The sequence below is a fragment of the Paroedura picta genome, chromosome 2 (assembly GCF_049243985.1).
Source record: "Paroedura picta isolate Pp20150507F chromosome 2, Ppicta_v3.0, whole genome shotgun sequence".
Lineage (NCBI taxonomy): Eukaryota > Metazoa > Chordata > Lepidosauria > Squamata > Gekkonidae > Paroedura > Paroedura picta.
The window spans coordinates 177760612-177771936 of record NC_135370.1 but is presented as its reverse complement, the minus strand read 5'-3'; the positions used below and the strand labels follow the sequence as shown (position 1 = coordinate 177771936).

General features: G+C 56.4%; 1 protein-coding gene across 2 annotated transcripts; it reads right to left on the bottom strand.

Moving 5' to 3' along the window:
* Positions 1 to 325: 325 nt before the first annotated feature.
* Positions 326 to 10195, bottom strand: SIX1 (SIX homeobox 1). 2 transcript variants are annotated; one of them, XM_077323931.1, is made up of 2 exons: positions 9251 to 10195; positions 326 to 2115 (listed from the first exon to the last, which is right to left on the bottom strand). In XM_077323931.1, the coding sequence occupies exons 1-2, from the start codon at positions 9749 to 9751 to the stop codon at positions 1765 to 1767; spliced, it is 852 nt and encodes a 283-aa protein (XP_077180046.1). In that variant the 5' UTR covers positions 9752 to 10195; the 3' UTR covers positions 326 to 1764. The 2 variants fall into 2 exon arrangements, with proteins under 2 accessions (XP_077180046.1, XP_077180045.1); XM_077323930.1 differs by having other exon boundaries at positions 329 to 2115; positions 9192 to 10188.
* Positions 10196 to 11325: the final 1130 nt, after the last annotated feature.

Below are 11325 nucleotides of genomic sequence, written 5' to 3'. Positions count from 1 at the left end.
CTTGCTCTTTCTTTCCAGGTGGCTCTTGGGGAGGAAAGCTTTAAAGGAATTCCATGTTAACGCCCCTCTCCCTTTTGGAAACAAACAAACAAATGCATAACCCCCTTCTGAGAAAGTTTGTGGTAAAAAGCAACCATTGTAGATCCTGCTGAATTCAGATCGATTTGAACTCGGGTCTTCCTCTATCCCACCCCCCACCCCCACCCCATTGAAACAGAAATGTGTTCTGCTCTCAATTGCGGAAGTTCAGAAGGGGGGGGGAGCCAAGCATAGAAGGAGCTTCCAATGCAGCCTTGGGGGGGGGGGGGGATGGAGGAGAAAACCCTAATCCTCCTGCATTTACCAATATAACAGCCTCTTTTCCCCCACCCCCTTCCTGTTCATTTGATCCGGATTTGATTTATACTTCATAGAAACATAGAATCATAGAATCATAGAGTTGGAAGGGGCCATACAGGCCATAGAATCATAGAATCATAGAGTTGGAAGGGGCCACACAGGCCATCTAGTCCAACCCCCTGCTCAACGCAGGATCAGCCCAAAGACTTCTTCTGGGTACAAAAAAATAACCAGGAGAGGAAAAAGCAGTCTGGGAATCCAAAAAGCAAATCACCAGTTCGGTTCCCTGTCCCCCACCCTCCTCCGGTCTGGATTTGCAAGCCAAACTAGAGGAAGAGAGAAAGGACCAGGAGGAAAAAGGAAAATAAACTCTATAAAAAGACCCAGGCCAGATGTCCCCAGGGGAGAAAGCAGTCTTTTGTCGTGAGATGATTTTTTTTTTAAATAAACAAAACAAAAACAACAGTCACATTGGTTGTCGTTTCCTAATTCCACCACAAACATAAAAAGCCAGCCACGAGCAGGTAACTTGGACAGTTTTCAAATTTACTCTAAAGGAGAACAGGCCTGATGCCTCTGCCTCGTTTAAGACATAGAAGGATGCTACAGGTTCTAATACTGCCTCGTCCTTTTCCAGAGTTTTAAAAGCTACTTGGGGGAAAAAATTATTTCAGAACACTAAACCTGACCCCCCTTTCCAAAAATCTGTAAACGTAATTTCGCCCTCACCCAGTGTCCCAAAATAAAATATTCGACACACTCCCCCCTCCTTCCCCTTTATTTCCCAGAACTTTAAACCAGGATGAAGCTTTCCCCCAGTGCACGCCAGGCATTTAAAATGCAGACTTACTTAGAAGTAAAATGGAAATCCGTGGAGTTGGTTACTTCCGAGTAAACCCATTTCGCTGTCAAATCACCTTCTCAGGGAAAGAGGATGGCCAAGATCCAGTTGAAAGTTAAACACTCTGAAAGTCCTCCCTATTCCTCCGCTTTCCCCTCCCCCCCCCACTTTGGAAGGAAAGTAATCCTACAGTGCCCAGTGCAGCTTACTCCTGGGTAACCCTGCATAGGATTGCAGTCTTAACCTTGTAATGGGAAGAATTGAAAGGACAGCTTAAGTGCTTAACTTTTGCCTGGGTGATGCCCTCCTCCTCTCCCCCCCCCCAAATAAAATGCAGAAACAAACACATTTGCAATCTTAAATGACTTGGAAAGAATTGGGGGGGGGAAGACAACACACACATACACAGGTGTGTATTACACCTGCAGGCTGCCTGATCTTTGTTTGGCTAAGACGTCATGAATCGGGGAGGGGAGGCCCTGGGAAAAGAAGAGTGGAAAAAGCAGGAGGGAGGGTCGAGTCCCCCCCCCCCCAAAAAAAAGAACTATCTGAAGAGTCTCTTTAAGAACCACAATCATGTCCCCTTATGTACAAGTGCGGAGTTTGGGGAGGGGGGGCGATCCCGCCTGACTGGCTGGGATTATGAGCCCAGGTCCACCAAACTGGAGGTCAGAGGTCCCAGGAGCGAATCCTGCAGCTGGTGCTGGTGGGCCTGGAGGCCGTGGGGGGGCTGCGAGGTGCTGAGGCCGGTCAGGGCGTAGCCGGAGTTCCTGGCGTGGTTCAGGTTCCCCTGGAGAAGCAACATGGAGTTCTGGTCCGGACTCTGCGGAGGCGAAAATTCTTCCTCGGAGCTGGACATCAGCGGTTTGGCTCCGTCCAAAGGCGACAGCTGGTTGGACTTGTTGGTGGAGGCGTTGTTGTTCTCCGTGTTCTCTCTGGGAGGGGGGGAGAAAGAGAACCCCAGGAAAGTGGGGGGGTCAGTGTGGGGGTCGCTACAGCCAAAAAAGGTAGGGGGGCGCAGGGGGGCAGAGAGACTAAGGGGCTGCTGGTGCGCCCTCCTCCCATCCCTGTTTTTATTTTTCCATGAGCTCTCTTTCTTCTGGGTGGAGAACTCAGGGCAGCTTACAATATTAATTAAATAGAGCATGTAAAAATACCCAACACCATTTTTTTAAAAATGCTGGGGGGAAAAAGGCGGTTCTCAATTGTTTTTTTTTAAAGGCGCCTTGCAGAGTGAAGAGAGGAGGGCAAGGGCATCTCCCTGAATGATCAAGAGCCCCAGGGGCCATCACTGAAAAGGCCCTGCATGGTGTACCCACCAACCCAGCTTCTTGGAGGGATGGGAGCTGTGCAGCAGGCCTGCAACAGATAATGGGGGGGGCTTGCTTGGAGAGGGTATTGCTCCCCCCCCCCCTTCAGCCAGGCCAGTAGCTGATGCAGGGGTAGTCAAACTGCGGCCCTCCAGATGTCCATGGACTACAATTCCCATGAGCAGTTTGACTACCCCTGGTATAAAGGAAGCTTTCCTGGAGGACCAATCCTAGAGAAATCCTATGAATAGCTGGTTTCTAGGCTTAGCAATCCCTGCTTAGAATCCCTGCTTTACCCTGCGAGTAAAATCCGTTTCCGTCTTCTCACTCGGGCAGTTCTAAGTCCCGTGGGCTCCACTTTCTCCCTCAACCAGAAATTCTTGCCCCCGATCCTAAACTCCCTTCCCACCAAAGAAACAATCCCCAAGGGGTTCGGATCGGCTTTGCTTCCCGAGGAGACCAGCACAGGGCCAAACGTGCAATCCAAGGCTTCTCCAAACGCAGGGATCCCTCCCTCCCACCCCGCCTGGACTAAACCCGACTTGTTCTCCCGGGCGAGGATTATTTGGCGCCCTTGGCCATCCCCGTAAAACCTTCAGCCGGCTCTGCTGGGATCCTCCGCTTTCCAGAGGGCGCAAATCCCGCTTGAGCTCAACGGCGCCCGTTCGCAAAGGTGGGGGAGCTGCTTAAGAACTGCTTCTTTTGGGGTAGGGGGGTCAAATCTGGGCGGGCAAGCCGAGACAAGCGGGCCTCCGTCTCTAACCTCGCTGTGTTTTCTAGAAAGTGCCAAACTGGCGACCCTTTAAAAAAAAAATGACCACCCTTAAAAGTGACACGAGCGGGCGACGCAGCGTCGGCTCCGGGACTCCGTCGGGTTGCGCGTCGTGCCATTTGCAGCGCGCCGGATCGAGACCTCGCGGTTTCGTTTTGACCCAGGCCGGCGAAAGAACGGCCCTGGGGGTCCGGGTGGGGCCGGAAGGCGGGTCGATTTCCCCGGAGGATCCCCGCGAGAGAACCCGAAAGGGAAGTGAAACCGGTTTCCGGGCCAACGGGTGAGACTCCGAATCCGGTTCGGGAGCTTCTCGGCCCCTTCTGATCCTGAGCGATCGCGGCCAGATGGGAAGAGTCTTGAAAAAGGCGACTTCCTCGCCCAACCCAACCCAAGTGTCCGTCTCTTCCGCTAAAAAGCGCAAACTGATCCACCTACCTAGTCTCTGCGGCCTTGGGTCCGCGTCTCCCTCTTTAACGCCCACTAACATTTCCAAGGCGTCGTTCTTTTGCAAAACACAGGCGACCCTGGTGCCCCGGGGACAGGCGGGGGTCGTGGGCATGGGGCCTCCACCACGAGGTTTGCATGCTTGGCCCCCCTCCCGCCCCCAGCAACCGTTTGGGCGCAGAAGCGCGGCGCAGAGAGAGAGAGAGAAAGGCGTCGTCCGCGCAAGAAAACGAAACGCGCGCGGGTCGATTTGTCCGTGCGTGGCTTCGCAGAAGCGCCTAGGTGCTCTCCCGCCCCTTCCCCTTGGGGGAACCATCCCGGTGGGTCCGAGGGGGGAGCATCCAGGGGGAGAATCTTGCTTTGGGGTTTAAGGATTCCCCGGGGGAATCCCGCCAGTTGCGCCCCTTAATTCGGATTTGCAAAAAGAGCCCCCCCCCCATTGCATCGGGTAATCTTTTGCACGGACAGACAGCCGTGTGAGGGTCGCTGTGCAGCGATTACACCAATTAAAGCATTTCGGGCTTTCCAACTTGGCCGGGGGGGCTTTTAGGATCTGGCTTCCGCGCAGCTGCCTTTGGCTCGGGGCTACCAAACACGGGGTTGGTTTTGATGTGTCGTGTCCCCCCCCCCCCCCCCAGGTCTGGTTAGAAGCAGCGGAGTTTAGGTTCCATTGGTCGGGGTGGGGAGGGAAGACGCAACCCGATGACCTCGTGGGAACCCCTCCCGATTCGAAGGGCTCGAAGGCCCTTTGGAAGAAAACCTGGTCGATTTGGAGGGTTTTGCTTTGGAGAAGAGCTGGGTTTTTTTTTGGGGGGGGGCGCTTTTTTACCACTCCAGGAGCCTCAAAGCGCCTTGCAATCGCCTTCCTTTCCTCTCCCCACAACAGACACCCACTGCGGCAGGCGAGGCCGAGAGAGCTCTAAGAGAACAGCTCTAAGGGAACCGTAACTAACGCAGGATCCCCAGGTGGAATCAAACTCAGTTCTCCCAGTCAGAGGCTGCCCCTCTTAACCACTGGCTGCAGCTACTCTGAAGCGGATGAGTGCCCTTTTGCATTGCAGTCCTCAACACGCTTTCCCGGCGAGTAAGCCCTCTTGAGTAGACCCGTCTAGGTCTTTCCGGGCTCGAAGTCACCCTTGGAACCGAGGGTCCTGCGTGGATTCGGATCGCCTTCACTTAGGGTAGGCCAGAGACATTCAGGGGTCCGTCGCCACCTTCCTCGGAGGTCTCCCACCCAAATTTTAACCAGAGCCGACCCTGCTTAGCTTCCGAGATCCGGCGGGACCGGCCTGGCCAGATCCGGGGCTCGGGAAGGAATCCGAATCGATAGACTCCGCTTACAACGTGGGCGCCGTTTGGTGGTGGTTTCGTTTTTGCTGCATTTCCCATCCCAGAGAACGAATTTTGTCCGTACGGGGTTATTTTATTTTAATTGGGGCGGGGGGGGGGGAGATTAGGAAGCCGGGTCGGACCTCCTCCTCTCCTCCCCCCCCCTTACAAATCATAGAATCCATAAACAGGAACTAAATTGAAATCCGATTTCCCTGGAGTTGCGCCCATTTGGGCCCCCATAGCCTGTCTCCGTGATCCGGATCGTGGCCGCGGCCGCAGGTGAAAGCGGAGCGGGGCGGCGGCGGGGGAGGGAGAGGGACGGGGTCGGGGTCGGGGAAGAGAAAAGGGAAAAAACGTTTTACGATTCTCCGCAGAGCGGGCTCATGTTTTCACGGCAGCAGCTGCCGCCGCCGGGCCCGCTTGTTTAGTCAGCTGCTCCGGAGCTCGGTTGATGTCAGTGTTAGCTTTAGGGGAAGGGAGGGGAGGGGGCGTCGAGGGCCTGCGCTGTCCGTCACAGCTCTCCAAATAGTTAGGGGGGAAGGGGGAATCGCGCAACACCCTAGAGAAAACAAGAACGGGTTGTTGTTGGCTCCCCCCCCCCCCCGTTCTGGAGCAACGGAACGCCGTGTGAACGTTCTGAATCCGGATTGAAGGGCACGTTTGGAGGCGGTGGTCGCTTGGGAAATTTTAAACCGGGGTGCTTTCTCTCTGCCTCCCCTTCCCCTAAGCGCAGCTGCTTTGGTCAGGGTTAGATTTAGGCTACGACCTACTGGCAAGCCCCCCACATCTGGAGGGGGTTTTAATGCTAGCCTTCCTACCGTCCTGCCACGGGGCACAAAACGTTTGCCCGCGTCTGCACCGTTCACACGCGCCCCTTTCCTGGCTGGGTTGACTCTGGATTCTGTGCTCTTTTATTCAGAAAGCTCGCGGCTTAAGACACAAGGGGATCGTGACCCACGAAGCTACTGCGACTCCCCCAGGGCGATTTCCCCCCCTCTCCAAGCGGCAAGGGATTCTTTCTCTCGCAGACAGACCCCAACGAGGCTGGCTCTGAAATTTTGGAGAGGGTCTCTGCGCCATCCCCCCTGCAAGGCTCATTCCCTGAAATTGCATTGTCCTTTTGCAGCTGAAGATGGGAAAATCGACTGGAAGAGCTTCCACGACTGATCCGGATTAGCTTCCGGGCCGCCCAAAAAACCCTCTTTCCCTAAAGCCGCTGTCAGACTGAGCGCTTCTAAATATGCCCTTCCTTCCTACCATTTATTTAGCAATTTTATACCTCCCTTCCTTCCAACACGCCAGTTCCGACTTGGGGGGGAGGGGGGCTTAGGCCTGGTCCCACCTGGGGAGTCCGGCCCCTCTCCGGTGTCTTCTTTTCCGGACGCAGCCCCCCAAGACACTTAAGCAAAAGCTGTTTTTGAACCGTGATAGAAATCTGCCTTGCTCCGGTGCCTTTCGCTCGCTTGCATTGACATGTCGACCGGCCCCCGACCCTGTCCGAATTTGAATTCCAGGGCCTATTCTGCATACAATAGATAATGCACTTTCAATGCACTTTAGAAGTAGATTTTCCTGTTCTGCACAGGAACATCCAGCTGCCAAAGCACATTGAAAGTGCATTATCCTACGTGTCCAGAATGGGCCCAGGCCTGTTTTTTCCCCTTTCCGTATTGACGGCACCTTGCGGTGGCTTTGCCGCTCGTCTTTCCACTACTATGTGTCCTCTCCTGTGAACTGGATTCGAATTCTGCTGCAGACTCCTGAGCCTTATCCATTCCAGCATTCTACATTATTTACTGTATCCAGGTGCATCTCGCCCCCCTCTCCCCCCCCCTCACCACCATATAGCTTCCTGCAGGAGAGGATCTGCTTGATCACTCTGTCTGTGTGCCTTTACCTCCAGCTCTGGGCAACATTGCAGATGTCAACCTATTCATCCAGGATGGCACGTCTGATGCCGTTTGAGGCTTGGTTCTGCAGCACTGCCTTCCGAAGAGGCACTTAATTCAAATCAGCAACAGGGTGGGGTTTTCCGCACTTTACCATATCGCTGAATAATGCACCTCTGGTCCATTTTAATCCTCTTCCAATGCACTTTAGTGATCACTCCCAATGCACTTTAGTGATAATTTGCAAGGGTTGTGTTTTTTTGGTAGCCATTTCGCACGCTGAAATCCATGCACCTCAAGAGCATGGTATTCAGTGTTTATGAAAGCATCTCCTACTGACAATCATGTACCCCCCACCCCTCCATAACAAGGGGAGATCAGAGCCTTCTGCTGAAGGGGGCCAAATTATTGTGAATATATTTAAAACCTCACCTCCTTTATACCCCACCAGTGGACCTCAAGGTGGATCCCACAGAAATTAGCAGTTTTCTGTAGAATGAGTGTCCCGCAGAGCAATGAGGGCACGGACGAATTTTAGGGCCTTCTTCTGCAAGGAAACCCAGTTGTGTGTGTGTGTGTAGGATCTGGGAGCTGTCAGTGCCCCTGACAACTTAATCCTAAACACATTCCCACACCTTCCCCTAACATGCTTGTTTTAGTAATCCTTTTCGCCAAATTGGTGCTTTCCCCAGGCCGGTCAACCGCCAAGGCCTGACAGTTTTCCACCCGGGTTGATCTATTCGAGTCCAGCAGCACCTGAAGGACCCCCACAAGATTTCCAGGGTTAACTTTACAAAAGCCAAAGCTATCTTGTCTCCGACAGGGGCAGGAGCTTCAACTGGGGATCTTTTATAACCTTGGCAATCTTGTGGGTCTTCAAGGTGCCTCTGGATTCGAATCCTCCTCTTAAACAGGAAGGAAAAGGGATCGACATTCTGGAAGCCTGCAAGAAAATCTGGCCTAGTCGGCTTCGGCATGAAGCGGATTTCGACAAGAAAGTTCCAGCCATGTTTTAAAAAATCTAATTGGGGGGGGGGAGGGACTGGACTCAGAATGCGACCCCACGATTCCCCTCCTCCCAGTCTCCTTTTAGCTGACTTTTCCAGTCAGCTCACTCTGGTTTTCAAGCCCTTTCCTTCCTTCCTTCCTTCCTCCAGCGCACACTAAACCAGAAGTAAACCGCGGCTGCTCCAGACTCACTGCGGAGCGAACACAGTTCTAACAGAGCCTGAACTTCCTGGATCTTAGCCCTCCACAAACCGGCGGGTCTCCAAGGCGGTACTGAATTCGAATCTGGCTCTTTTCAAGGGATCAACCAAGTCATCCCCTTGGAGACCAGAGAAGGGTGGTGGGTTCAGGGTTAGGGTCCTTTTACTGTTCTTGTGGTTTGCTGGGCGTGCCTTCTTTGGGATCCACGGCTGGCCCCATAACCCGGGGACAGTCCGTTGCGGGTTTTCTTAAGCAAATGCCCGAACCAGACGCAACAACCAGAGGCTGGAGACGGCCTGACCTCGCCATCAACCCGGAGGAGCCGTCAGTAAGAGCTGGGGAGGTCGGGGAGAGGGGAAATCTTCCCCCCAGCCCAAAGTCCCGGCTCCGACCCGGTTCCGACCCAGGGTTCCCCGAGGCGCGCTGAATGGGACGCCAGGCGACCGGCCACTGCGGCTCGCCATGCGGTCCTGGAGCCGGAGAAAGGCCAGCTCCGGGATGAGTAAGGAGGGAAGGCCGAGGAGGGCAGCGGGGGGCCCGGGGAGCGATCCGGAGTGACTCCCATGTCTCCAAACCAGCGATGTGGCCGGACAGAGACAGGTTCTGTGAACGCGGGGGAGCGTTCCTCCCCCTTCCCCTCCGCCCACCCCCCCAATTTGGGGAAATGACTGGGATGCCGCAGCCGGGGACCAAAATCCCGGCCGAGACGGAGCCATTTGGTGCGCCTTTGAAGATGCCGGCGAGGCGCGAAGGCGGCGTCTCCGAGGGGGTTCTTGAACTCTGCGCGGCATCCTTTCCCTCGGGCAGGATCCGGCCCGGCGGAGCAGCCTCCTCCGCCCGCGCTCCCCCATGGAAGCAGGCGAGCGCCTCTCCGGCCGAAATCCTCCCCGCCACGCCGCGTCGTCCTCAACAGCGATCCGGCAAGCCGTTGGGGAAGGCAGGCCGGCCGGCCGGCGCGTAAAGCCCCTCTCCAGCGCAACATCGAGGGCTTTCCAAGGCAGGATCGTGGCTGGGTCGCTTCCCCTCCCGCCCTCGCCCCCTTTCCGCGCACCCACCTTTCCTTGGCCTCGGCCGCTCGGTCGCGCTGCCGGCGGTTCTTAAACCAGTTGCTGACCTGCGTGGTGGTCAGGCCGGTGGCTTCGGCCAGCTCCCGCTTCTCGCGGGGCGACGGGTAGGGGTTGTGGGCGTACCACTCGCGCAGGACGCCGCGGGACTTCTCCTTGAAGCAGTAGCTCGTCTCCTCGCCGTCCCAGATGGTGCGCGGCAGCGGGAACTTGCGCCGGACGCGGTACTTGCCCACGGCGCCCAGCGGCCGCCCGCGCAGCTTCTCGGCCTCCACGTAGTGCGCCTTGAGCCAGAGCTGCTGCAGCTTGGGGTGGTTGTGCGGCGAGAACTGGTGGCTCTCCAGGATCTTGTAGAGCTCGCGGAAGTTGCCCCGGTGGAAGGCCACCACGGCCTTGGCCTTGAGCACGCTCTCGTTCTTGTGCAAGTGGTCGCAGGCCGGCAGCGACCACAGGAAGCGGCCCAGGCGCTCCAGGTTGCCGCCCTGCTGCAGCACCTCGCACACGCACGCCACTTGCTCCTGCGTGAAGCCGAACGACGGCAGCATCGACATGGCGGCCGCCCCGAGGCCCAGCCGCGCAGCCGGCCACACGCCCGCCCGGGGAAGGACGCCGCCGCCGGGGAGAGCAGGCGCGGCGCCGCCGTCGGGGGGGACCTCGCCGCCTTCCCGGCCGCTGCCTTCGCGCGGCTTCTGCGGCGGGGCTTGCAGTGGGTCCTGCGCGGCGCGCCTTCGAGGCAGGGAAGCGAAGGGAAGGGCCGGGCCGGGCGCTCCTCTCCTCTCTTCCTCGCTCGGCTCCTCTCTGCTCGGCTGCCGGGCCCTGCCTGCTCTGCTCTGCTCTGCTCTGCTCCGCTCTGCTCTCCTCGCCGGGGCGGCCCACGGCGGACTAGAGGCGGAGGCGCGCGGGAGGCGGACAGATAGCGGGGGGATCGCGCGCTCCGGCTGGCCCCGGACAGGCGGGGGAGAGACGGAGACACGTCAGGAGGCTGCAACCCGACCTCCTTCTCCGGTGTCGCCCGCGGGGGGGGGGGGGTGAAGTTATGATTGCCGGCCTTGAAGAGAAGGGGGGGAGGAAGAGGCGATCCAACCTTCCCCCTCCCCCTCCCCCTCCCCCTCCCCCTCCCCCCCCCGTCTCTTCTCTACCCCCCACCCTCCTTTCTTCCACCTCCTCTTGTCCTTCGCAGGCCGGGCCGGGTCCCGCTGAGCTCATATTTAATTACCTTAATGTCGAGAATGAATAAATGATGCGGTCCCTTGATGAATAAGCCGATCGGGAGGGAGGGAGGGAGAGAGGGAGGGAGGGGGCGGTGCTGAATAATTCAACGGCGCCTCCTAAACTTTGGAGGGAGCCTGGCGCGCGCCTCTGGATTGGCGGGAGGGGGGTTAATAATAAAATTGACGAAGGTGGTTGTGTTTCTTAAGACTCAAAGAATCGTGGAGTTGGAAGGGAACTCCAAGGGTCATCTAGTCTGACCCCCTGCACCGTGCAGGGAACGCACAACTAACTGCCCGCCCACAGTGACCCCGATTCCATGCCCAGACGATGCTACTTGATAGAGTTTCACCCAAAGGTGCTTTAGGCTGATCTTGCATTGCGCCAGGTGGGGGGGGGGTGGAATGGATGACCTCTATCGCCCTTTCCAAGTCTATATACACAAGGAGCATATTCTGAGTCTGTGGTTAGAGCGGGGATTCTGATCTGGAGAGCTGGGTTTGATTCCTTCTCCTCCACATGCAGCCAGCTGGGTAACCTTGGACCAGGCACAGTTCTGTCAGAGCTCTCTCATCCCCACCTGCCTCACAGGGTGTCGTGATGGGGAGGGGAATGCGAAGGTGTTTGTAAGCTGTTTTAGGACTCCTTCAGGTAGTGAAAGGTGAGGTACAAGAAACCAGCTCTTCTATGCAGATCTGTTCTGCTTTAACTCCTTTATTTTTGGTAGGTGGGTCCAGTTCTGCACAGGGCTGCACTGGGAAGGGGCATCTTTGGACTCATGCAGGGGAGAAGCCCCTTGCATTTAAAGCTGGTGGGGAATTCGAATTGTACGTTAAAAAAAAAAAATCCTGCTAAAGGCAGGCAGGTTTCCAAAACTAAAGACAGGGAAAGAGGCCTAAAAGGAAATTAGAGTACT